General features: G+C 48.3%; 1 protein-coding gene across 5 annotated transcripts in view; it reads right to left on the minus strand.

The window, feature by feature from the left end:
• agap1 (ArfGAP with GTPase domain, ankyrin repeat and PH domain 1) overlaps positions 1–27,226 on the minus strand; it is a 297,905-nt gene that overhangs the window by 140,909 nt on the left and 129,770 nt on the right. For all 5 annotated transcript variants that reach the window (XM_065023309.1, XM_065023307.1, XM_065023299.1 and 2 more), the window contains exons 4-6: positions 27,051–27,136; positions 24,787–24,928; positions 24,381–24,515 (exon numbers count right to left, since the gene is read on the minus strand). In XM_065023309.1, coding sequence (XP_064879381.1) covers positions 24,381–24,515; positions 24,787–24,928; positions 27,051–27,136 — 363 coding nt within the window. The remainder of the gene's footprint in view (positions 1–24,380; positions 24,516–24,786; positions 24,929–27,050; positions 27,137–27,226) is intronic.

Raw genomic sequence — 27,226 nt, forward strand, 5'->3', positions numbered from 1 at the left:
CCCAGACCTAACTGCTACAGACCAGACAGACTGGAGGAGAGGAGAGCCCAGACCTAACTGCTACAGACCAGACAGACTGGAGGAGAGGAGAGCCCAGAGCTAACTGCAACAGACCAGGCAGACTGGAGGAGAGGAGAGCCCAGAGCTAACTGCAACAGACCAGGCAGACTGGAGGAGAGGAGAGCCCAGAGCTAACTGCTACAGACTAGACAGACTGGAGGAGAGGAGAGCCCAGAGCTAACTGCTACAGACCAGGCAGACTGGAGGAGAGGAGAGCCCAGAGCTAACTGCTACAGACCACAGGCAGCCTGGAGGAGAGGAGAGCCCAGAGCTAACTGCTACAGACCAGGCAGACTGGGAGAGCCCAGAGCTAACTGCTACAGACCAGGCAGACTGGAGGAGAGGAGAGCCCAGAGCTAACTGCTACAGACCAGGCAGACTGGGAGAGCCAAGAGCTAACTGCTACAGACCAGGCAGACTGGAGGAGAGGAGAGCCCAGAGCTAACTGCTACAGACCAGGCAGACTGGAGGAGAGGAGAGCCCAGAGCTAACTGCTACAGACCAGGCAGCCTGGAGGAGAGGAGAGCCCAGAGCTAACTGCTACAGACCAGGCAGCCTGGAGGAGAGGAGAGCCCAGAGCTAACTGCTACAGACCAGGCAGCCTGGAGGAGAGGAGAGCCCAGAGCTAACTGCTACAGACCAGGCAGAATGGGAGAGCCCAGAGCTAACTGCTACAGACCAGGCAGACTGGAGGAGAGGAGAGCCCAGAGCTAACTGCTACAGACCAGGCAGACTGGGAGAGCCCAGAGCTAACTGCTACAGACCAGGCAGACTGGAAGAGAGGAGGGCCCAGAGCTAACTGCTACAGACCAGGCAGACTGGAGGAGAGGAGAGCCCAGAGCTAACTGCTACAGACCAGGCAGACTGGGAGAGCCCAGAGCTAACTGCTACAGACCAGGCAGACTGGAAGAGAGGAGGGCCCAGAGCTAACTGCTACAGACCAGGCAGACTGGAGGAGAGGAGAGCCCAGAGCTAACTGCTTACAGACCAGGCAGACTGGAGGAGAGGAGAGCCCAGAGCTAACTGCTACAGACCAGGCAGACTGGAGGAGAGGAGAGCCCAGAGCTAACTGCTACAGACCAGGCAGACTGGGGGAGAGGAGAGCCCAGAGCTAACTGCTACAGACCAGGCAAGCCTGGAGGAGAGGAGAGCCCAGAGCTAACTGCTACAGACCAGGCAGACTGGGAGAGCCCAGAGCTAACTGCTACAGACCAGGCAGACTGGAGAGAGGAGAGCCCAGAGCTAACTGCTACAGACCAGGCAGACTGGGGGAGAGGAGAGCCCAGAGCTAACTGCTACAGACCAGGCAGCCTGGAGGAGAGGAGAGCCCAGAGCTAACTGCTACAGACCAGGCAGACTGGGGGAGAGGAGAGCCCAGAGCTAACTGCTACAGACCAGGCAGACTGGGGGAGAGGAGAGCCCAGAGCTAACTGCTACAGACCAGACAGACTGGGGAGAGGAGAGCCCAGAGCTAACTGCTACAGACCAGGCAGACTGGAGGAGAGGAGAGCCCAGAGCTAACTGCTACAGACCAGGCAGACTGGAGGAGAGGAGAGCCCAGAGCTAACTGCTACAGACCAGGCAGACTGGAGGAGAGGAGAGCCCAGAGCTAACTGCTACAGACCAGGCAGACTGGAGGAGAGGAGAGCCCAGAGCTAACTGCTACAGACCAGGCAGCCTGGAGGAGAGGAGAGCCCAGAGCTAACTGCTACAGACCAGGCAGACTGGGAGAGCCCAGAGCTAACTGCTACAGACCAGGCAGACTGGAGGAGAGGAGAGCCCAGAGCTAACTGCTACAGACCAGGCAGACTGGGAGAGCCAAGAGCTAACTGCTACAGACCAGGCAGACTGGAGGAGAGGAGAGCCCAGAGCTAACTGCTACAGACCAGGCAGACTGGAGGAGAGGAGAGCCCAGAGCTAACTGCTACAGACCAGGCAGCCTGGAGGAGAGGAGAGCCCAGAGCTAACTGCTACAGACCAGGCAGCCTGGAGGAGAGGAGAGCCCAGAGCTAACTGCTACAGACCAGGCAGCCTGGGAGAGGAGAGCCCAGAGCTAACTGCTACAGACCAGGCAGAATGGGAGAGCCCAGAGCTAACTGCTACAGACCAGGCAGACTGGAGGAGAGGAGAGCCCAGAGCTAACTGCAGACCAGGCAGACTGGGAGAGCCCAGAGCTAACTGCTACAGACCAGGCAGACTGGGAGAGCCCAGAGCTAACTGCTACAGACCAGGCAGACTGGGAGAGCCCAGAGCTAACTGCTACAGACCAGGCAGACTGGAAGAGAGGAGGGCCCAGAGCTAACTGCTACAGACCAGGCAGACTGGAGGAGAGGAGAGCCCAGAGCTAACTGCTTACAGACCAGGCAGACTGGAGGAGAGGAGAGCCCAGAGCTAACTGCTACAGACCAGGCAGACTGGAGGAGAGGAGAGCCCAGAGCTAACTGCTACAGACCAGGCAAGCCTGGAGGAGAGGAGAGCCCAGAGCTAACTGCTACAGACCAGGCAGACTGGGAGAGCCCAGAGCTAACTGCTACAGACCAGGCAGACTGGAGGAGAGGAGAGCCCAGAGCTAACTGCTACAGACCAGGCAGACTGGGGGAGAGGAGAGCCCAGAGCTAACTGCTACAGACCAGGCAGCCTGGAGGAGAGGAGAGCCCAGAGCTAACTGCTACAGACCAGGCAGACTGGGGGAGAGGAGAGCCCAGAGCTAACTGCTACAGACCAGGCAGACTGGGGGAGAGGAGAGCCCAGAGCTAACTGCTACAGACCAGGCAGACTGGGGAGAGGAGAGCCCAGAGCTAACTGCTACAGACCAGACAGACTGGGGAGAGGAGAGCCCAGAGCTAACTGCTACAGACCAGGCCGACTGGAGGAGAGGAGAGCCCAGAGCTAACTGCTACAGACCAGGCAGACTGGGGGAGAGGAGAGCCCAGAGCTAACTGCTACAGACCAGGCAGCCTGGGGAGAGGAGAGCCCAGAGCTAACTGCTACAGACCAGGCAGACTGGGGGAGAGGAGAGCCCAGAGCTAACTGCTACAGACCAGGCAGCCTGGGGAGAGGAGAGCCCAGAGCTAACTGCTACAGACCAGGCAGACTGGGGGAGAGGAGAGCCCAGAGCTAACTGCTACAGACCAGGCAGACTGGGGGAGAGGAGAGCCCAGAGCTAACTGCTACAGACCAGGCAGCCTGGGGGAGAGGAGAGCCCAGAGCTAACTGCTACAGACCAGGCAGCCTGGGGGAGAGGAGAGCCCAGAGCTAACTGCTACAGACCAGGCAGCCTGGGGGAGAGGAGAGCCCAGAGCTAACTGCTACAGATCAGGTAACTTAATGCATTTTAACACCAGTCAGTCAGCCAGGCATCATAAGTATGTTTATATAGTCTACACCAGGGGTTCACCATTTTGATCAAATTATTTTAACGACACCACCACGTAAAAAACAGCCAATGTTTACTTCTTTAATTGGGGCTATGACAGTCTATTACAAAGCAGTCTGACAGTAGCTGTGACAGTAGCTGTGACAATAGTTGTGACAGTAGATTTAATGCCTGGTTTTGTCCACTCTGATCTAATGAGGCTTGTGGGTGCCGTAGAGGGTAACAGGAGACACATCCGTGTTCCTGAGAGTCTGATCTTTCAGTGATGGGGTCATAACATTTTGGCGCTTAAACCTTTCAAAAGGATAGAGACACATTTGTAAGGAGAAAACAGAAACCGCTCTGTTTATTACAACCACATCTAGTGGTTGCCGGAGGTTACTGATGTAACCCCGGTTCTATGAACCAAGCAAAATTTGTAAAATGTATTTCAGAGTTTCTCTTGCGACCCCATTTTCAAAATCAGACGACCCCCTTATGGGGTTCAGATCCCTAGTTTGAGAAACACTGCTCTACACTGTTGTCATTCGTTTATTTTTTTTAAATTAAATAAAAATGGTATTTGTCATAAAAAAATAACAATAGTGAGGCTATATACAGGGAGTACTGGTACCGAGTCAAAGTGCGGAGGTACTGGTTAGACGAGGTAATTGAGGTAATGTGTATATGTAGGGGTAAAGTGACTATGCATAGATAATAAAACAGTGAGTAGCAGCAGAGTAAAAAAAGGGGGGGGGGGGTCAATGTAAATAGTCCAGGTAGCCATTTGAATCACTGTTTCGCAGTCTAATGGCTTGGGGGTAGCAGCTGTTTAGGAGCCTTTTAGGGCCTAGACTTGGTGCTCCGGTACAGGTCAAAGAGTTTGTTTACCAATTGTGCATTGTGATTGTGTGAAATACACAGAGGGAGAGAGAGAGCGCTAACAGGCTGAGGGGAGAGAGAGAGCGCTAACAGGCTGAGGGGAGAGAGAGAGCGCTAACAGGCTGAGGGGGAGAGAGCTAACAGGCTGAGGGGGAGAGAGCTAACAGGCTGAGGGGGAGAGTGCTAACAGGCTGAGGGGGAGAGAGCGCTAACGGGCTGAGGGGGAGAGAGCGCTAACGGGCTGAGGGGGAGAGAGCGCTAACGGGCTGAGGGGGAGAGAGCGCTAACGGGCTGAGGGGGAGAGAGCGCTAACGGGCTGAGGGGGAGAGAGCGCTAACGGGCTGAGGGGGAGAGAGCGCTAACGGGCTGAGGGGGAGAGAGCGCTAACGGGCTGAGGGGGAGAGCGCTAACGGGCTGAGGGGGAGAGAGCGCTAACGGGCTGAGGGGGAGAGAGCGCTAACGGGCTGAGGGGGAGAGAGCGCTAACGGGCTGAGGGGGAGAGAGCGCTAACGGGCTGAGGGGGAGAGAGCGCTAACGGGCTGAGGGGGAGAGAGCGCTAACGGGCTGAGGGGGAGAGAGCGCTAACGGGCTGAGGGGGAGAGAGCGCTAACGGGCTGAGGGGGGAGAGCGCTAACGGGCTGAGGGGGAGAGAGCGCTAACGGGCTGAGGGGGGAGAGAGCGCTAACGGAGAGAGCGCTAACAGGCTGAGGGGGAGAGAGCGCTAACAGGCTGAGGGGAGAGAGCGCTAACAGGCTGAGGGGGAGAGAGCGCTAACGGAGAGAGCGCTAACAGGCTGAGGGGAGAGAGAGAGCGCTAACAGGCTGAGGGGAGAGAGAGCTAACAGGCTGAGGGGAGAGAGAGAGCGCTAACAGGCTGAGGGGGGAGAGAGAGCTAACAGGCTGAGGGGAGAGAGAGCTAACAGGCTGAGGGGAGAGAGAGCTGACAGGCTGAGGGGAGAAGAGAGCTGACAGGCTGAGGGGAGAGAGAGCTGACAGGCTGAGGGGAGAGAGAGCTGACAGGCTGAGGGGAGAGAGAGCTAACAGGCTGAGGGGAGAGAGAGCTAACAGGCTGAGGGGAGAGAGAGCTAACAGGCTGAGGGGAGAGAGAGCTAACAGGCTGAGGGGAGAGAGAGCTAACAGGCTGAGGGGAGAGAGAGCTAACAGGCTGAGGGGAGAGAGAGCTAACAGGCTGAGATAGAGAGAGCTAACAGGCTGAGGGGAGAGAGCTAACAGGCTGAGGGGAGAGAGCTAACAGGCTGAGGGGAGAGAGCTAACAGGCTGAGGGGAGAGAGCTAACAGGCTGAGGGGAGATAGCGCGAACAGGCTGAGGTGGTGCGACAGCTAACCTTTTCCCTCCAACACCCAACTGGACAGAGTGTGAAAAAAAGAGAGAGGGACAGACACACACAGAAAGCGAGAGAGAGATAGAGGGGAAGAGAGAGAGAAAGTCGTGGTGAGGGTGCGGTCAGGGTGGTTAGTGCAGGCCTGATATAAATATTAACTAATGAGTCAGAAGGAGCTAACGTGTCAGATAATGAGGCGCTAGCTGTGGCCTGCCGTGTGTGTGTTTGTGTGTGTGTGTGTGTGTGTGTGGCGCCTGCCAGGGATCCACTGGGGAAAAGGTCACTATTGTACCTCACTTATAACCCAGTAATTAGACCATCCTCCATTAGACCTGCCCTCTTACTCACTATCTTTTCTCTCTCGCTCTCTCTGCCAGGGGCCCCACATCGCAGACGAGGCCCACGTCAACCAAAATAAAGGCCCCACATTGACATACAGACACAGAGGCCCCACAAGAGCTACGTACGGTCACACATGGATAGTGTTGTGTACTGCTGTAGCGCCTCATGTCTCTTCGTCGACTGTTAGCAGGGCGCCTGCTGTGCCGCCAGGCCAGGGGAAACACTGATCTACTCCGACAGGCCCTTAGATTTGTTATCAAAACAATCCACAGCTAATTTGTCTTAATAACCGCCCTCATCTTGACAGACACTCATTTCCCTCTGTGTGAGGACTGAGGAACATAGCCCCTTCTGTTTCCACAGATGAGATAGATATTTGGTTGGAATTTTGGAAACAATGGCTAGGTGTGTTTCCATGGTAACTAGCGTACATGTGAATACACTGGGTTAAAGTGGAACTGACAGATATGCAGATATGAAAGACAATCATAATATCAGTCAAAAATATCAAATTCCCAGTTTATGCTACAAAACCAACTTTATAAGAGGTTTTAAAAATATGTTCTATGTGACTCAACATTCCATGACGTACACTAAGGCATTGTTGGCAGAATAGATGGATGCAGTTCAATGAATGATTGATATAATTCACCAATACATTTCTTGGTGGTCCAAAAAATATTACTATCAGGTTATAATTCACAGCTGGTACACTGTTCGCTGCCTCCATTTGGGATGCACTGTTTCAGTTTTCATGACTCAATGTTTTAGACAAAAAAGAATGAATATAACTAAGGCTGGGAATGTCAATAAGATCAAACTAGGAAGGGCGATGATCAGTCAGTCATAACGTTGCTAATGTGCTAGCATATCTATTTATGTAGCGAGTTAAAAACACAGAGCCTAACTTTAGCTAGCTAGCTAGGAGGATGTCATGTCATTGGAGGAGTGGGTGAGTGACTGTCTATTTCCCCTCATATCGTTTTTCAGTGGCTACACACAGCTAGAGATGCAGGAGTCATTTGGTTAGCTAGCAAGAACTTTAACGACTGTTATACAGTTAGCATAGATCTTACGTTTGCAAATGAACTCTATTCATTATGTGTGCTGGAGCGAGCGGTCGCATCTGCACTCGGTCCGCAGGTAGTATTACATTTCATTACATTTCATTATAGTACAACGGTTTGATTTGTCTAATCTTAGCAATTTCTTCTTAGCTAGCTACATAGCCGTCTTTGTATCATAGATAATTGCGTAATTATCGTATTTCGTCGTCCTAACGCAGTCTACACTGCCCTGCAGCTAGCCAGCTAGCTAACGTCCACCGTTAGCTAGTCCACCGTCTACCGATTAGCAGCACAACTATTACACTCAACTGAACGACTTGATTAGTGTAGTGTTAGCTAGCTACATAGTTGTCTTTGCTGTCTTCGTATCCAAGATAATTGTGTAGTTTAGAGTGTGTAGTTTTATGTCGTCCTTAACATAGGAGACTCTGCTAGCTAGCCAACAGCTAGCCAACGTCTACCGAACAGAACATCTGCACTCAACAATCCGGTCGCATTTCTCTTCGCTCCACAGGTAGTATCACATTTTTCATTTCATTTCATTACAGTACAACGGCTTGATTTGTTTGATCGTAGCTAGCTACATAGCCGTCTTTGTATCAAAGATAATTGTGTAGTCTAGAGCGATTTCCTAGGTTAGCTAGCCAGCTATTGTCGTTCTTTTAACGCAACGTAATCAACACTGCTAGCTAGCCAGCTAGCCCTGAATAGCAGCACAGTAGAAACTATTACACTCAACGGAACGACTTGATTAGTGTAGTGTCAACAACGCAGCCAATGCCAGCTAGCCTACATAGTCAACAACGCAGCCTCTGCCAGCTAGCCTACTTCAGCAGTACTGTATCATTTTAATCATTTTAGTCAATAAGATTCTTGCTACGTAAGCTTAACTTCCTGAACACTCGAGACGTGTAGTCCACTTGTCATTCCAATCTCCTTTGCATTAGCGTAGCCTCTTGTGTAGCCTGTCAACTATGTGTCTGTCTATCCCTGTTCTCTCCTCTCTGCACAGACCATACAAACGCTCCACACCGCGTGGCCGCGGCCACCCTAATCTGGTGGTCCCAGCGCGCACGACCCACGGGAGTTCCAGGTCTCCGGTAGCCTCTGGAACTGCCGATCTGCGGCCAACAAGGCAGAGTTCATCTCAGCCTATGTCTCCTCCAGTCCCTCGACTTCTTGGCACTGACGGAAACATGGATCACCACAGACAACACTGCTACTCCTACTGCTCTCTCTCTTCGTCCGCCCACGTGTTCTCGCACACCCCGAGAGCTTCTGGTCAGCGGGGTGGTGGCACCGGATCCTCATCTCTCCCAAGTGGTCATTCTCTCTTTCTCCCCTTACCCATCTGTCTATCGCCTCCTTTGAATTCCATGCTGTCACAGTTACCAGCCCTTTCAAGCTTAACATCCTTATCATTTATCGCCCTCCAGGTTCCCTCGGAGAGTTCATCAATGAGCTTGATGCCTTGATAAGCTCCTTTCCTGAGGACGGCTCACCTCTCACAGTTCTGGGCGACTTTAACCTCCCCACGCCTACCTTTGACTCATTCCTCTCTGCCTCCTTCTTTCCACTCCTCTCCTCTTTTGACCTCACCCTCTCACCTTCCCCCTACTCACAAGGCAGGAAATACGCTCGACCTCATCTTTACTAGATGCTGTTCTTCCACTAACCTCATTGCAACTCCTCCAAGTCTCCGACCACTACCTTGTATCCTTTTCCCTCTCGCTCTCATCCAACACTTCCCACACTGCCCCTACTCGGATGGTATCGCGCCGTCCCAACCTTCGCTCTCTCTCCCCGCTACTCTCTCCCTCTTCCATCCTATCATCTCTTCCCTCTGCTCAAACCTTCTCCAACCTATCTCCTGATTCTGCCTCCTCAACCTCCTCTCCTCCCTTTCTGCATCCTTTGACTCTCTATGTCCCCTATCCTCCAGGCCGGCTCGGTCCTCCCCTCCCGCTCCGTGGCTCGACGACTCATTGCGAGCTCACAGAACAGGGCTCCGGGCAGCCGAGAAATGGAGGAAAACAGCCTCCCTGCGGACCTGACATCTTTTCACTCCTCCTCTCTACATTTTCCTCTTCTCTCTCTGCTGCTAAAGCCACTTTCTACCACTCTAAATTCCAAGCATCTGCCTCTAACCCTAGGAAGCTCTATGCAACCTTCTCCTCCCTCCTGAATCCTCCTCCCCCTCCCCCTCCTCCCTCTCTGCAGATGACTTCGTCAACCATTTTGAAAAGAAGGTCGACGACATCCGATCCTCGTTTGCTAAGTCAAACGACACCGCTGGTTCTGCTCACACTGCCCTACCCTGTGCTCTGACCTCTTTCTCCCCTCTCTCCAGATGAAATCTCGCGTCTTGTGACGGAGGCCGCCCAACAACCTGCCCGCTTGACCCTATCCCCTCCTCTCTTCTCCAGACCATTTCCCGGAGACCTTCTCCCTTACCTCACCTCGCTCATCAACTCATCCCTGACCGCTGCTACGTCCCCTCCGTCTTCAAGAGAGCGAGAGTTGCACCCCTTCTGAAAAAACCTACACTCGATCCCTCCGATGTCAACAACTACAGACCAGTATCCCTTCTTTCTTTTCTCTCCAAAACTCTTGAACGTGCCGTCCTTGGCCAGCTCTCCCGCTATCTCTCTCAGAATGACCTTCTTGATCCAAATCAGTCAGGTTTCAAGACTAGTCATTCAACTGAGACTGCTCTTCTCTGTATCACGGAGGCGCTCCGCACTGCTAAAGCTAACTCTCTCCCTCTGCTCTCATCCTTCTAGACCTATCGGCTGCCTTCGATACTGTGAACCATCAGATCCTCCTCTCCACCCTCTCCGAGTTGGGCATCTCCCGGCGCGGCCCACGCTGGGTCCTACCTGACAGGTCGCTCCTACCAGGTGGCGTGGCGAAACCGTCTCCACACCACGTGCTCTCACCACTGGTGTCCCCCAGGGCTCTGTTCTAGGCCCTCTCCTATTCTCGCTATACACCAAGTCACTTGGCTCTGTCATAACCTCACATGGTCTCTCCTATCATTGCTATGCAGACGACAACAATTAATCTTCTCCTTTCCCCTTCTGATGACCAGGTGGCTAATCGCATCTCTGCATGTCTGGCAGACATATCCGTGTGGATGACGGATCACCACCTCAAGCTGAACCTCGGCAAGACGGAGCTGCTCTTCCTCCCGGGGAAGGACTGCCCGTTCCATGATCTCGCCATCACGGTTGACAACTCCATTGTGTCCTCCTCCCAGAGCGCTAAGAACCAACGTGATCCTGGATAACACCCTGTCGTTCTCAAAACATCAAGGCGGTGGCCCGTTCCTGTAGGTTCATGCTCTACAACATCCATGACGCGACCCTGCCTCACTCAGGCAGAATAGCGGCGCAGGTCCTAATCCAGGCACTTGTCATCTCCCGTCTGGATTACTGCAACTCGCTGTTGGCTGGGCTCCCTGCCTGTGCCATTAAACCCCTACAACTCATCCAGAACGCCGCAGCCCGTCTGGTGTTCAACCTTCCCAAGTTCTCTCACGTCACCCCGCTCCTCCGCTCCCTCCACTGGCTTCCAGTTGAAGCTCGCATCCGCTACAAGACCATGGTGCTTGCCTACGGAGCTGTGAGAACGGCACCTCAATACCTCCAGGCTCTGATCAGGCCCTACACCCAAACAAGGGCACTGCGTTCATCCACCTCTGGCCTGCTCGCCTCCCTACCACTGAGGAAGTACAGTTCCCGCTCAGCCCAGTCAAAACTGTTCGCTGCTCTGGCCCCCCCAATGGTGGAACAAACTCCCTCACGACGCCAGGACAGCGGAGTCAATCACCACCTTCCGGAGACACCTGAAACCCCACCTCTTTAAGGAATACCTAGGATAGGATAAAGTAATCCCTCTCACCCCCCCTCCCCCTTAAAAGATTTAGATGCACTACTGTTCCACTGGATGTCATAAGGTGAATGCACCAATTTGTAAGTCGCTCTGGATAAGAGCGTCTGCTAAATGACCTAAATGTAAATGTAAACTCTGGCTAACTACTCCGCACTCTCGTCTGAGTGTGTCAGAGCGCAGAATAATTGATGAATTTACGAACGCGGAACATCTGCTGAATATGACTGGTGTCAGTAAACGTAGGGGGAAAAAAATATATAGTTAATCAAGAACGCGCTAGATAACATGTAAACAGCCTAACCAGCTCTGCTACGGCAAGTAAAATGGTCAGAGTGAGGTGTTCTCTCATTTGTGTCTGGAAGAAGCTAGCCGACTTTAGCCAGTTAGGTTTGGGTGCTTGGTTGGGACAAGCATGCAGCATGGCAGGCAAGCTGCAGAAGGACGAGGAGGCTATTCCCCATTGTTTATCAGTGGAATTTTGAAGGCCAACAAGCTGAAAAGGTTTGAGGGTTAATCTAATGTTTCTTCATTAGATTTCGCTCTGGCTAGCATTAGTTCTTGATCTTGTTGTATAACTGAGGGAGACAGAGTCTACCGTTTCATGGTTATTTGATCAATAAGACTGTAAAGTATGTTATGGCTTTTGCAGAACAAGTTGGCCTGTAAACATGCAGTCCAAACGCACTGCCGCCTTCCCACTCTATATTATTATACAACTGTTAAAATGCTGTCAGTTCCACTTTAAAGAGAGCAGCAGAGATGAACACCAGCGAATGTCATTCAGAGATACAGGTATAGAGGTGATAGGATCTACTTTGCGCCACAGAAGCCAGTTCATTTGGCCTGGTTGTCGTAAATCACCTTCACCATGCGCGGTTTCATCAACACGTTGACTGATTTCCTAGTTCTCTAGGGTTGATCTGCAATGACTGGATTAAGAACTTCTAGACTTGGTGAAATACAGGGGAATTAGAATCCTGACTGTGTCCATTATAACACAGTAGCTAATTACAGCAATAGAAGGTATATGACAGTGACAATACCGTAAATCAGTGTCCCTGGAGTGCGTGAGTATGTGTGTGAATCCTTCTGTGTGTGTGTGTGTTCCAGCACGAGGACAAGGAGGCTTCTCAGCTCGTTAGTGTGTGCTAACGAAGCACTGCGTCCTGGCTCTGACACGGGGGCGGCTGCAGCGGTGCGCGCGACTTGCCATGGCGACCGTAATTAGGATAATTAAATTAGCGAGCTGATGGACGAGGGGCCAGGGCGCTGTCAGGATCCCTGTCACCCCCCCGCCATCCCCTTCCCACCACATCCTCAGACAGACACCACCCAGGCCCCCAGACAGACAGCCTGCCCAGGCCCCCAGACACACAGCCTGCCCAGGCCCCCAGACAGACAGCCTGCCCAGGCCCCAGACAGCCTACCCAGGCCCCCAGACAGACAGCCTGGCCCCCAGACAGACAGCCTGCCCAGGCCCCCAGACACACAGCCTGCCCAGGCCCCCAGACAGACAGCCTGCCCAGGCCCCCAGACAGACAGCCTGCCCAGGCCCCCAGACCAGCCTGCAGGCCCCCAGACAGACAGCCTGCCCAGGCCCCCCCAGACAGACAGCCTGCCCAGGCCCCCAGACAGACAGCCTGCCCAGGCCCCCAGACAGACAGCCTGCCCAGGCCCCCAGACAGACAGCCTACCCAGGCCCCCAGACAGCCTGCCCAGGCCCCCAGACAGACAGCCTACCCAGGCCCCCTGCCCCTGCCCAGGCCCCCAGACAGACAGCCTGCCCAGGCCCCCAGACAGACAGCCTGCCCAGGCCCCCAGACAGACAGCCTGCCCAGGCCCCCAGACAGACAGCCTGCCCTAAATAAGTTCAAGGGAGAAGTGCTTAGCAGTCACGTAGGAAGTTGCATGGACTCTGTGTGTAATAGAGTTTAACATGATGTTTTAATGACTACCTCATCTCTGTACCCCACACATACAAATATCTGGAAGGTCCCCCAGTCAAGCAGTGCATTTCAAACACAGATTCAACCACAAAAAACAGGGAGGTTTTCTAATGCCTCGCAGAGAAGTGCATCTATTGGTAGATGGGTAGAACAACAACAAAAAGCAGACATATCCCTTTGAGCATGAAGTTATTAATTACACTTTGGAAGGTGTATCAATACACCCAGTCACTACAAAGATACAGGCACCCTTGCTAACTCAGCTGCCAGAGAGGAAGGAAACCGCTCAGGGATTTCACCATGAGGCCAAAACAGTTAGAGTTTAATGGCTATGATAGGAAAAAACTGAGGATGGATACACAACATTATAGTTACTCCACAATATCAAACTAAATGACAGAGTGAAAAGGAGGAAGCTGGTACAGAATAAAAATATTCTAAAACTTACATCCTGTTTGCAACAAGGCACTAAAGTAATACTGCAAAAATGTGGCAAAGAAATTCACTTTTTGTCCTAAATACAAAGTGTTATGTTTGGGGCAAATCCATTACAACACATTACTAGGTACCACTCTCCATATTTTCAAGCATAGTGGTGGCTGCATCATGTTAAGGGTATGCTTGTAATTGTTGTAAGGAACGGGTTTTTCAGGATAAAAAATAAATGGAATGGAGCTAAGCACAGGCAACACCATAGAGGAAAACCTGATTCATCTGCTTTCCACCAGACACTGGGAGATGAATTCACCTTTCAACAGGACAATAACCTAAAACACAAGGCCAAATCTACACGAGTTGCTTACCAAGAAGACTGTGAATGTTCCTGAGTGGGCGAGTAACAGTTTTGACTTGAATCTACTTGAAAAATCTATGACAAGACCTGAAAATGGTTGTCTAGCAATGATCAACAACCAATTTGACAGAGCTGGAAGAATTTTGAAAATAATTTTAAAAAATGGGCAAATGTTTTACAATCCAGGTGTGGAAAGCTCTTAGACTTACCCAGAAACACTCCCAGCTATAATCACTCTTACCCAGAAACACTCACAGCTACACTCTTAGGGACTTACCCAGAAACACTCACAGCTATAATCACTCTTAGGGACTTACCCAGAAACACTCACAGCTATAATCACTCTTAGGGACTTACCCAGAAACACTCACAGCTATAATCACTCTTAGACTTACCCAGAAAGACTCCCAGCTATAATCACTCTTAGGGACTTACCCAGAAACACTCCCAGCTATAATCACTCTTAGGGACTTACCCAGAAACACTCACAGCTATAATCACTCTTAGGGACTTACCCAGAAAGACTCCCAGCTATAATCACTCTTAGGGACTTACCCAGAAACACTCCCAGCTATAATCACTCTTAGGGACTTACCCAGAAAGACTCACAGCTATAATCACTCTTAGGGACTTACCCAGAAACACTCCCAGCTATAAATGCTGTGTTGACTCAGGAGGGTGAATACTTAAGTAAATGAGATGTGTTTTTCATTTTCAATAACTGTGCAAAATTTCTAAAATCATGTTTTTACTTTGTCATTATGTGGTATTTTATTAGGATCCCCGTTAGCTGTTGTTAAAGCAGCAGCTCTCCCTGGGGTCCAACACACAACATAATACACAATGACATAATACAGAACATCATTAGACAAGAACAGCTCAAGGACAGAACTACATACATTTTTAAAAGGCACACGTAGCCTATATATCAATGCATACGCCCAAACTATCTAGGTCCAATAGCCTACATATCAACACATACACACAAACTATCTAGCTCCAATGGGGGGAGAGGCGTTGTGCTGCAAGGTGTTGCTTTATCTGTTTTTTGAAACCAGGTTTGCTGTTTATTTGAGCAATATGAGATGGAACGGAGTTCCATGCAATAAGGTCTCTGTATAATACTGTACGTTTTCTTGAATTTGTTCTGGATTTGGGGACTGTGAAAAGACCCCTGGTGGCATGTCTGGTGGGATAAGTGTGTGTGTCAGAGCTGTGTGTAAGTTGACTATGCAAACTATGTGATTTTCAACACATTCATGTTTCTAATAAAAAGAAGAAGTGATGTAGTCAGTCTCTCCTCTACCTTTAGCCAAGAGAGACTGGCAGCATAGTATTTATATCAGCCCTCTGATGCCAATGAAGAGCAAAACGTGCCGCTCTATTCTGGGCCAGATGCAGCTCAACTAGGTCTTTCCTTGCCGCTGGACCACACGACTGGACACATCAAGGTTAGACAAAACTAGAGCTGCAGAACTTGCTTTTTGGAGTGTTGTGTCAAAAAAGCAGAGCGTCTCTTTATTACAGCCAGACCTCTGCCCATCTTTACAACCACTGAAGTATGGGGTATTGTGTGTAGATGGGTGAGGGGGGAAAAAATGTTTTTATAAAATGCTGAATTCAGGCTCTAACAACAAAAGGTGGAATAAGTCAAGGGGTATGAATACCTTCTGCACTGTACACATTAATACACTAACACACTCCTGTCGTGTGGTTCTACCATGAGAACCTCTGACCCCACAAAAACGCTGAACCACGAAAGCATAGTGACAGGACCGCTACACAGCAAGCACGCACACACACACAGCACAGCACCCTGCCAAAACAAACAAATCCTCTTCATTTGCCCCTCCCCCATCACATACATCTAATGCATGTAGATGACTGTGTATCTGTGCCAATTATTTTAATGGTAAATGTTCTGGTCACTCATGCAACAGGTCACTCACACATTACCACTCATTGTATCCTTGTTCACACATTACAACTCATTGTATCCTTGTTCACACATTACAACTCATTGTATCCTTGTTCACACATTACCACTCATTGTATCCTTGTTCACACATTACAACTCATTGTATCCCTGTTCACACATTACAACTCATTGTATCCTTGTTCACACATTACAACTCATTGTATCCTTGTTCACACATTACAACTCATTGTATCCTTGTTCACACATTACAACTCATTGTATCCCTGTTCACACATTACAACTCATTGTATCCTTGTTCACACATTACAACTCATTGGCTGTTTTATTTGATTTAAAACAAGACTTGGCATTATTTTACTGTTACTTTGAATTTCTATAAAGTCCCATTGGAATCGTGTCAAATTAGTGCAAGTCAACATGACCTTATAGGGATTCATAGCCTATATGAGCATGTGGTTCATAATGAACGTTATGTAGCGTGTGGTTCATAATGAACATTATGTAGCTGTGGTTCATAATGAACGTATGTAGCGTGTTCATAATGAACGTTATGTACTGTGGTTCATAATGAACGTATGTAGCGTGTGGTTCATAATGAACGTTGTGTATCGTGTGGTTCATAATGAACGTATGTAGCTTGTGGTTCATAATGAACGTATGTAGCGTGTGGTTCATAATGAACGTATGTAGCGTGTGGTTCATAATGAACGTCATTGTAGCGTGTGGTTCATAATGAACGTCATGTAGCGTGTGTTCATAATGAACGTATGTAGCGTGTGGTTCATAATGAACGTATGTAGCGTGTGGTTCATAATGAACGTTATGTACGTGTGGTTCATAATGAACGTATGTAGCGTGTGGTTCATAATGAACGTATGTAGCGTTGGTTCATAATGAACGTATGTGCGTTCATAATGAACGCGTTATGTAGCGTGTGGCTCATAATGAACGTGTATAATGAACGTATGTAGCGTGTGTTCATAATGAACGTATGTACGTGTGGTTCATAATGAACGTTATGTAGCGTGTGGTTCATAATGAACTTATGTAGCGTGTGGTTCATTGAACTTATGTAGCGTGTGGTTCATAATGAACGTTGTAGCGTGTGGTTCATAATGAACGATGTGGCGTGTGGTTCATAATGAACGTGTAGCGTGTGGTTCATAATGAACGTGTGAATTTCATAATGAACGTTGTAGCGTGTGGTTCATAATGAACGTGTGGTTCATAATGAACGTGTAGCGTGTGGTTCATAATGAACGTATGTAGAACGTGTGGTTCATAATGAACGTATGTAGCGTGTGGTTCATAATGAACGTATGTAGCGTGTGGTTCATAATGAACGTATGTAGCGTGTGGTTCATAATGAACGTATGTAGCGTGTGGTTCATAATGAACGTATGTAGCGTGTGGTTCATAATGAACGTATGTAGCGTGTGGTTCATAATGAACGTATGTAGCGTGTGGTTCATAATGAACGTATGTAGCGTGTGGTTCATAATGAACGTATGTAGCGTGTGGTTCATAATGAACGCGTGTGGTTCATAATGAGCGTGTAGCGTTCATAATGAACGTATGTAGCATGTGGTTCATAATGAACGTAAACGTGAAACGTATGTAGCATGTGGCTCATAATGAACGTATGTAGCATGAGTAAATGATGGTATACATATCGTATGTCTAACAGAAATCGATCCATAGTTAAAGTGAGATCACGGACTAAACATGCAAGGCTGCAAAGATCAATACACAAAATGTGTTGAGGAATGATTCCTGTTTTATAAATTGCAGCTTCACTATTCCCCTGGCGATGAATGAAGGGAGACGGGCTAAATCTACAACACCTTCATTTATCATCTGTGATTTACAACGCGATTTATCTGCACAACGACTGAATGGTGAAAGTCAGATAAATAATGTCATTCTAAACAGACCTGTTTCTCTATGCGGTGCCGTACACCAGCAAATAAAACAGTCAGAATTATACTAAAAACAATACTAATATTAAAAGAATAGTAATCTTCACCATCATAACAAAAATCCACAGTTCCTTCCACCCAAAGCACGTGTCACATGATGTGAGGGACTTGAACCCAGCACCTTAATATAGACACAGCTATCTGGACCACACTACAAACACACCACAGGGCTCGGAGCAGACATAACGGGCTCCAACAGTGTGTGAATAGAGTATGAGCACCAAGTCCTACAGTCAGGCGAATACGCTCCACAATCAAAAGGTCACCTTTTATACAACAAAATGGAGTCAGATACATTCAGAGACCGTGAGTAGATGAGAACACAGGAGGTAGATGACTAGAGATGATGCTATTGGTCCTCTATTACAGGAGAATTAGTGTGGGGGTGGGGGGATCATACGATCGCCTCGGACCAATTATTTTTGTTGAGCATCTTAACCACATCCTCCTCTAACGAAGGCAGAGAGGCAGAGAGCCCCCGCCACACATCGTCATTACTACAGTCCTCCGTCTCCAAATTAAGGTCATGTAAAGTAGTAATTATGGCAAATGTGCAGCTTGGAAGCAAGAGGGAAGGGAGGCTAATTCAGGCAAACTCAAGCGTGTGTGTGTGTGCATACATGTACTTGGCGCACACACACACACACACACACACACACACACAGAGAGAGAGAGAGAAAAAGAGAGATACACACACACCTCTGGGCAGAAAACTGCTGCCAAGGCGCGGCTGTGGCACAAAACATTAAAATAATCATTTTTGTACTCATCAATGAATTCCACTGTAGTGGATCATTCTAAAAGGAGTGATTAATTGAGGATAATTCAATGAAAAAGGAGACAGTGTCACTAATAAGGATTTTAGACTTCTTTTCTTGGCATTCATTTACCACAGATGACTTGGCTGTGAGACACGCCCACACTCACACCCTGAGAATGACAGTAGATTTGGCTTCACCAGCAGTGTAACAACTAACAGGATAATAGCAGGGTATTGAGTCTCTAAAGCTCCCTCCTGGGTCAGCAGCACACAGAGGATTTACACACGGACAACTACGAGGCCGCGCACGACTCCAACGCCATCATTAAGTCTGCCGACGACACGACGGTGGTAGGCCTGACCACCGAGGAGGTCATTGACCTGGCAGTGTGGCGCCAGGACAACAACGTGTCCCTCAACGTCAGCAAGACAAAGGAGCTGATCGGGGACTACAGGAAACGGAGGGGTGAGCACGCCTCCATTCACATACACGGGGCTGTGGTGGAGCAGGTGGAGAGCTTCAAGTTCCTCGTGTCCACATCACTAAGGAATTAACATGTTCCACACACACCAACACAGTCGAGGAAACGGTGCCTCCCGGTCAGGAGGCTGAAAAGATTCTGCATGGGTCCTCAGATCCTCAGATCTACAGCTGCACTACTAAGAGCATCTTGACTGGCTGCATCACCTCTTAGTATGGAAACTGCTCTGCATCCGACCACAAGGCACTAGAGGGTAGTGAGAACAGCCCAGTACATCACTGGGGCTGAGCTCCCTGCTATCCAGGACCTCTATAAAAATAGCCAAAGACTCCAGCCACCCAAGTCATAGACTGTTCTCTCTGCTACCGCACTGCAAGCGGTACTGGAACAAACAGGACCCTGAACAAAGTGTACCCTTAAGCCATAAGACTGCTAAACAGTTAGTTAAATAGTTAACCAATTGCTACCTGGACTATCTGCATTGACCCCTTTTGCACTAACCTCTTTTGACTCGCATACGCTGCTGTTACAGTTTATTATCATCCTGTTGTCTAGTCACTTATCTCTACCTATATGTACATATCTACCTCAATTACCTCATACTCCTGCACATTGACTCCCTACTGGTACCCTGTGTATATAACCAAGTTATCATTGACTCCCTACTGGTACCCCGTGTATATAACCAAGTTATCATTGACTCCCTACTGGTACCCCGTGTATATAACCAAGTTATCATTGACTCCCTACTGGTACCCCGTGTATATAACCAAGTTATCATTGGCTCGGTACTGGTACCCCCGTGTATATAACCAAGTTATCATTGACTCAGTACTGGTACCCCCGTGTATATAACCAAGTTATCATTGACTCAGTACTGGTACCCCGTGTATATAACCAAGTTATCATTGACTCAGTACTGGTACCCGTGTATATAACCAAGTTATCATTGACTCAGTACTGGTACTGGTACCCCAAGTTATCATAACCAAGTTATAACATCATTGACTCAGTACTGGTACCCGTGTATATAACCAAGTTATCATTGACTCAGTACTGGTACCCCGTGTATATAACCAAGTTATCATTGACTCAGTACTGGTACCCCCGTGTATATAACCAAGTTATCATTGACTCAGTACTGGTACCCGTGTATATAACCAAGTTATCATTGACTCAGTACTGGTACCCCAAGTTATCATTGACTCCCTACTGGTACCCCGTGTATATAACAAAGTTATCATTGACTCAGTACTGGTACCCCGTGTATATAACCAAGTTATCATTGACTCAGTACTGGTACCCCGTGTATATAACCAAGTTATCATCGACTCAGTACTGGTACCCCGTGTATATAACCAAGTTATCATTGACTCAGTACTAGTACCCCGTGTATATGGCCAAGTTATCATCGACTCAGTACTGGTACCCCGAGTATATAACCAAGTTATCATCGATTCAGTACTGGTACCCTGTGTATATAACCAAGTTATCATCGACTCAGTACTGGTACCCCGTGTATATGGCCAAGTTCTCATCGACTCAGTACTGGTACCCAGTGTATATGGCCAAGCTATCATTGACTCAGTACTGGTACCCCGTGAATATGGCCAAGTTCTCATCGACTCAGTACTGGTACCCCGTGAATATGGCCAAGTTCTCATCGACTCAGTACTGGTACCCCGTGAATATGGCCAAGTTCTCATCGACTCAGTACTGGTACCCCGTGAATATGGCCAAGTTCTCATCGACTCAGTACTGGTACCCCGTGAATATGGCCAAGTTGACACTGGGACGGTATCTATCTAGAGCCGGCTGCATCTGCTGCACTCAACAAAACAGAGGGCTGTTACAATCATCGCACTGTATATAAACTAACGCCCGCCCGCGCACACACACACACACACACACACACACACACACACACACACACACCTCATCAAATCCCAGAGAAGTGTGTGCTGCAGGGCCGGGGTTCCCATAGAGAGAATAAGTCAACTAAACATCTTCAGATCCAGCTGATTTCCCTGGAGTAGGAATAGATCTGGAGGCTGCTGTCAGTCAGTCAGTCTGGAGGCTGCTGTCAGTCAGTCAGTCAGTCTGGAGGCTGCTGTCAGTCAGTCAGTCTGGAGGCTGCTGTCAGTCAGTCAGTCTGGAGGCTGCTGTCTGTCAGTCAGTCAGTCTGGAGGCTGCTGTCTGTCAGTCAGTCAGTCTGGAGGCTGCTGTCTGTCAGTCAGTCAGTCTGGAGGCTCCTGTCTGTCAGTCAGTCAGTCTGGAGGCTGCTGTCTGTCAGTCAGTCAGTCTGGAGGCTGCTGTCTGTCAGTCAGTCAGTCTGGAGGCTGCTGTCAGTCAGTCAGTCTGGAGGCTGCTGTCTGTCAGTCAGTCAGTCTGGAGGCTGCTGTCTGTCAGTCTGGAGGCTGCTGTCTGTCAGTCTGGAGGCTGCTGTCTGTCAGTCTGTCAGTCTGGAGGCTGCTGTCTGTCAGTCTGTCAGTCTGGAGGCTGCTGTCTGTCAGTCTGGAGGCTGCTGTCTGTCAGTCTGTCAGTCTGGAGGCTGCTGTCTGTCAGTCAGTCAGTCTGGAGGCTGCTGTCTGTCAGTCTGGAGGCTGCTGTCTGTCAGTCTGGAGGCTGCTGTCTGTCAGTCTGGAGGCTGCTGTCTGTCAGTCTGGAGGCTGCTGTCTGTCAGTCTGGAGGCTGCTGTCTGTCAGTCTGGAGGCTGCTGTCTGTCAGTCTGTCACTCACACCCCAAACCACTTCTAAACGACGTGTAAATCCACTGAGACCTCTTTTACTCTGGGGTTTCAAACCATCTATCGATGGATTCAGGTTGGAAACTCCACGTAGTCTGATTTCAAGTGCATCATGTAAAAACTATAGTAAATGTCTTGCATTTGATCATGTCTGAAAACAGAGCCTCAGTAGTCTCAGTAGTCATATTGAAAGAGACTTTCAGATCTACACCAGCAGGGCTCCACAGAAAAGCTGGTCTGAAGAGATCACAACAGTCTTCATGTGTATTCACCTACTGCTCTCTAGTGGTCAGTCAATGTAATGACAACGTTTTCTCACTTGGACCCACAGTGGTCATTAAGTGTTTTAGATTGATCATATTTACCAGATATTTCATTCATTTCATGATGAATCATTTCGAAATCCACGTTCTTGGTTACAGAAAATAGCATTTTGTGATACAAGTGGAAATAAAACAGCAATGAGTCCAGCAACACACACAGAGAGAGACACAGAGAGACACACACACAGAGAGACACACACACAGAGAGACACACACACAGAGAGACACACACACAGAGAGACACACACACAGAGATAGACACACACAGAGACACAGAGAGAGAGAGAGAGAGACGCACACAGAGAGAGAGACACACAGAGAGAGACGCACACACAGAGAGAGAGACGCACACAGAGAGAGAGACGCACACAGAGAGAGAGACGCACACAGAGAGAGAGACGAGAGACACACAGAGAGAGACACACAGAGAGAGAGACGCACACAGAGAGAGAGACGCACACAGAGACACAGAGAGAGAGAGAGAGAGACGCACACAGAGAGAGAGACGCACACACAGAGAGAGACGCACACACAGAGAGAGACGCACACAGAGAGAGAGACGCACACAGAGAGAGAGACGCACACAGAGAGAGAGACGCACACAGAGAGAGAGACGCACACAGAGAGAGACGCACACAGAGAGAGAGACGCACACAGAGAGAGAGACGCACACAGAGAGAGAGACGCACACAGAGAGAGAGACGCACACAGAGAGAGAGACGCACACACAGAGAGAGACGCACACACAGAGAGAGACGCACACACAGAGAGAGACGCACACACAGAGACACGCACACACAGAGAGAGACACACAGAGAGAGACACACAGAGAGAGACACACAGAGAGAGACACACAGAGAGACACACAGAGAGAGACACACAGAGAGACACACACAGAGAGAGACACACACAGAGAGACACACACAGAGAGACACACACAGAGAGAGACACACACAGAGAGACACACACAGAGAGACACACACAGAGACACACACAGAGAGACACACACACACAGAGAGACACACACAGAGAGACACACACAGAGAGACACACACAGAGAGACACACACAGAGAGACACACACAGAGAGACACACACAGAGAGACACACACAGAGAGACACACACAGAGAGACACACACAGAGAGACACACACAGCGAGACTTTGTGGAGGATGATTTGGTGTATCAGGGGCTGGTAATGAGCCACTGATTGCATGCCATATATTTCACTAATTCCAGCCTAGCTGGGCCCATGCCCCGCCCCAGCTCCCCCATGATGACACCACATCTTTATTAACGAGTTACAGCGTGGTGATTAATATAGGTGATATAGCAGAACAGCCTCAGGATTGACTCTTACTGGAGAAGGGCTCCTACTTGGTATTAACACGGGTGACCATACTATAGTAGTATAGTGTAGACTCTTCTAGAAGACATCACCTCCAACAAACTACTTTAGACCACACAGGTCCATTGTGAACATCACCTAGCTAGATAACACTGTGGACACCAGGGCATGGTGGCTTCATGGAGACATTCTGACATGAGTCATTTATCAGATGCTCTTATCCAGAGAGACTTACAGTAGTGAGTGCAGACCTTCTCATACTTTTAATGGAGACGTTAATGAAGAAACTGGATATTTCTTAGTGGAAAAGGGAATGAAAGGTCAGTCATATTTCTCAGGGGCAAAGGCAGTCACAGGTCAACCATATGCCTTGATGGAAAAGGCAGTCCAAGAACAGCCATATGCCTTGATGGAAAAGGCAGTCCAAGAACAGCCATATGCCTTGATGGAAAAGGCAGTCCAAGAACAGCCATGTATATTTTGGAGTCCCAGGTCAGCCATATGTCTGGAACCATCCTCTCCCTCTCAGTCCTCAACATGTGTTTTATGTATTTCTCCATGCTGGTTGAGATCATGTGACATGGCCAGCGAATGGCTGGTGCTGCTGGACTGGGCGCCGCTGTCCATAAGAGGGACCTTGTGACTCAGCCCGCTCCCCTCCCTGTATTATAAAATGTAATTGTGGTTCTCTTCAGCTAAATCGGTGAGAAGCCCATTTAATAGTTCATGGACAGATGATTAAGACCAAGCAAACGGCCGTCATCAGGGTGAATGTCACCTTGCTTCCCCTCATGTCTTCATACAGGAAGGAAGGAGCTTTGGCTGCACACTGTAGAGATGTATGAATTGCAGGTGGTGGGTTCAGCTGACCAACTTTATTTAATGGCTGATAATTGCTACTCCAAATTAAACCAAATCCACAACCTGTGAGAAACATTTAATCTGCATAAACATTCTAAAATGTGTTTTTATTCTCATAAGTCTGTCTCCCTACTTCCTGTATCTAAGTTGTGTTGAATGAAAGATAAATCCATGATCTACAGTTATTGTTGAGTTAGAACAGACAACTCAAACAGTGGGTTATCTTAGTTTTCGATAACATCTCTGGTGGAGTAGTCTTACCGTCCTGGAAGACCCGTTCCACATTGAGGCCGTAGGTGGCACACGTCTCATAGTAGGTGCAGCGCTTCAGGTCATTGGACAGCTTGCGTGCTCGCGTGTCATCGATGACCCGGGGATTGGCTGAGCTGATAGCATCTGCAATCACAGAAATAGTCAATCATGTGGCGCCCTCTAGTGCTGATAGAAAGGAAGTGCATGTCTTATTGCAGTAATTACAAACATGCGTTAGGTGGCAGTGACACTCAGCTGGAGAAAAGATGCAAGAACGTGTATAGAACTATGTTTATAGAACTATGTTTATAGAACGTGTGTAGAACTATGTTTATAGAACGTGTATAGAACTATGTGTGTGTGTCTCTGCGTGCCAGTGTGCCTCTGCGTGCCAGTGTGTGTGTGTGTGTCTCACCTTGCGTCCCCACCAACACCAGAGGTACCTCAGCAGTGTTTCGGTAGTTAGCCATGCGGCTGTAGTAATGGTAGACTGTCTGGAAACTGATCTCATCCTCCAGACTGAACACAAATATCACTGCATCCACCCACAGGGCAAACTGGAGAGAGACAAGAGGAAGAGAGAGGGGTGAAAGTGAGAGAGCGAGAGAACGGAATGATGTGGGAGAGGCAGAGGACAGAATGATGAGAGAAAGAGGAGAGGGAGAGAACAGAATGATGTGAGAAAGGGGAGAGAACAGAATGATGTGAGAAAGGGAGAGGGAGAGAACAGAATGATGTGAGAAAGAGGAGAGGGAGAGAACCGAATGATGTGAGAAAGAGGAGAGGGAGAGAACAGAATGATGTGAGAAAGGGGAGAGGGAGAGAATGGAATGAGATATATATATATATATACATACATACACATATATGTATGTGTGTGTGTATATATATATATATATATATATATATATATATATATATATATATATATATATATATATATATATATGTGTGTGTATATATATATATATATATATATATATATATATATATATATATATAAATATATCATTCTGTTCTCTCCCTCTCCCCTTTCTCACATCATTCTGTTCTCTCCCTACACACATACATAATTTTGCACGCCCAATTTTACGGTTTTTGATTTGTTAAAAAAGTTTGAAATATCCAATAAATGACGTTCCACTTCATGATTGTGTCCCACTTGTTGTTGATTCTTCACAAAAAAATACAATTTTATATCTTTATGTTTGAAGCCTGAAATGTGGCAAAAGGTCGCAAAGTTCAAGGGGGGCGAATACTTTCGCAAGGCACTGTATATATATATATATATATATATATATATATATATATATATATATACATACATTGATTCTTAAAGAATATAACTTGCCTCATGAGCTTAGTTCAACTGTCGTAGCCCATCAGAAACCTAAATACTAGCTTGTTTCACGGTCTATGAAGTTGAGTGATAACATTTCTCCAGCTCCACCCCTCAGCTTTTTACCAAAACAGGGGCGGGGTTATGCTTTGATATTGTTTCAAGTAAGGATTGTAGTTTTAACTAGGGTTAGTAGTTCAGACTGCATGTGTGGTGAGGGCCCTCGGAGTGTGGTATCAGGAAAATAACCTCACACTCAACGTCAACAAAACAAAGGAGATGATCGTAGACATCAGGAAACAGCAGAGGGAGCACCCCCCTATCCACATCAACGAGACAGTAGTGGAGAGGGTAGAAAGTTCCTTGGCGTATGCATCACGGACAAACTGAATTGGTCCACCCACACAGACAGCGTCGTGAAGAAGACACAGCAGCGCCTCTTCAACCTCAGGAGGCTGAAGAAATTCGGCTTGTCACCAAAAGCACTCAAACTTTTACAGATGCATAATCGAGAGCATCCTGTCGGGCTGTATCACCGCCTGGTACGGCAACTGCTCCGCCCACAACCGTAAGGCTCTCCAGAGGGTAGTGAGGTCTGCACAACGCATCACTGGGGGCAAACTACCTGCCCTCCAGGACACCTACACCACCCGATGTGACAGGAAGGCCAAAAATATCATCAAGGACAACAACCACCCGAGCCACTGCCTGTTCACCCCGCTATCATCCAGAAGGCGAGGTCAGTACAGGTGCATCAAAGCTGGGACCGAGAGACTGAAAAACAGCTTCTATCTCAAGGCCATCAGACTGTTAAACAGCCATCACTAACATTGACTGGCTGCTGCCAACATACAGACTCAACTCCAGCCACTTTAATAATGGAAATTGATGTAAAAAATGTATCACTATTCACTTTAAACAATGCCACTTAATATAATGTTTACATTCCCTACATTACTCATCTCATATGTATATACTGTACTCGATACCATCTACTGCATCTTGCCTATGCCGTTCTGTACCATCACTCATTCATATATTTTTATGTACATATTCTTCATCCCTTTACACTTGTGTGTATAAGGTAGTTGTTGTGAAATTGTTAGGTTAGATTACCCATTGGATATTACTGTCGGAACTAGAAGCACAAGCATTTCACTACACTCGCATTAACATCTGCTAACCATGTGTATGTGACCAATAAAATTTGATTTGAATAAAACTAGTTCTGGATTAAAAAGGGTGATCAACAGAGAATGTCCATTAAAGTGAAGTTTTACTCTCGGACTACATCTGTTTACAGGCAACCCTGTACATGTTAATACAGCTGTAATACCAACCTGAGCCTCTGGGGGGCCCCCTTCATCTCTGATGAGCAGTAGGTTGCTCTGTCCGTCCACCACTATCTCCTTCTTAAAACGGCCCCCTGCAGGAACAACACATAGCATGAGAGAGAGGAGAGGGACTAACATGGAGACGGATCAGATACTACATGAGTAACCACAGTATAACTAAA

This window comes from Oncorhynchus nerka, linkage group LG2 (genome assembly GCF_034236695.1).
Source record: "Oncorhynchus nerka isolate Pitt River linkage group LG2, Oner_Uvic_2.0, whole genome shotgun sequence".
Lineage (NCBI taxonomy): Eukaryota > Metazoa > Chordata > Actinopteri > Salmoniformes > Salmonidae > Oncorhynchus > Oncorhynchus nerka.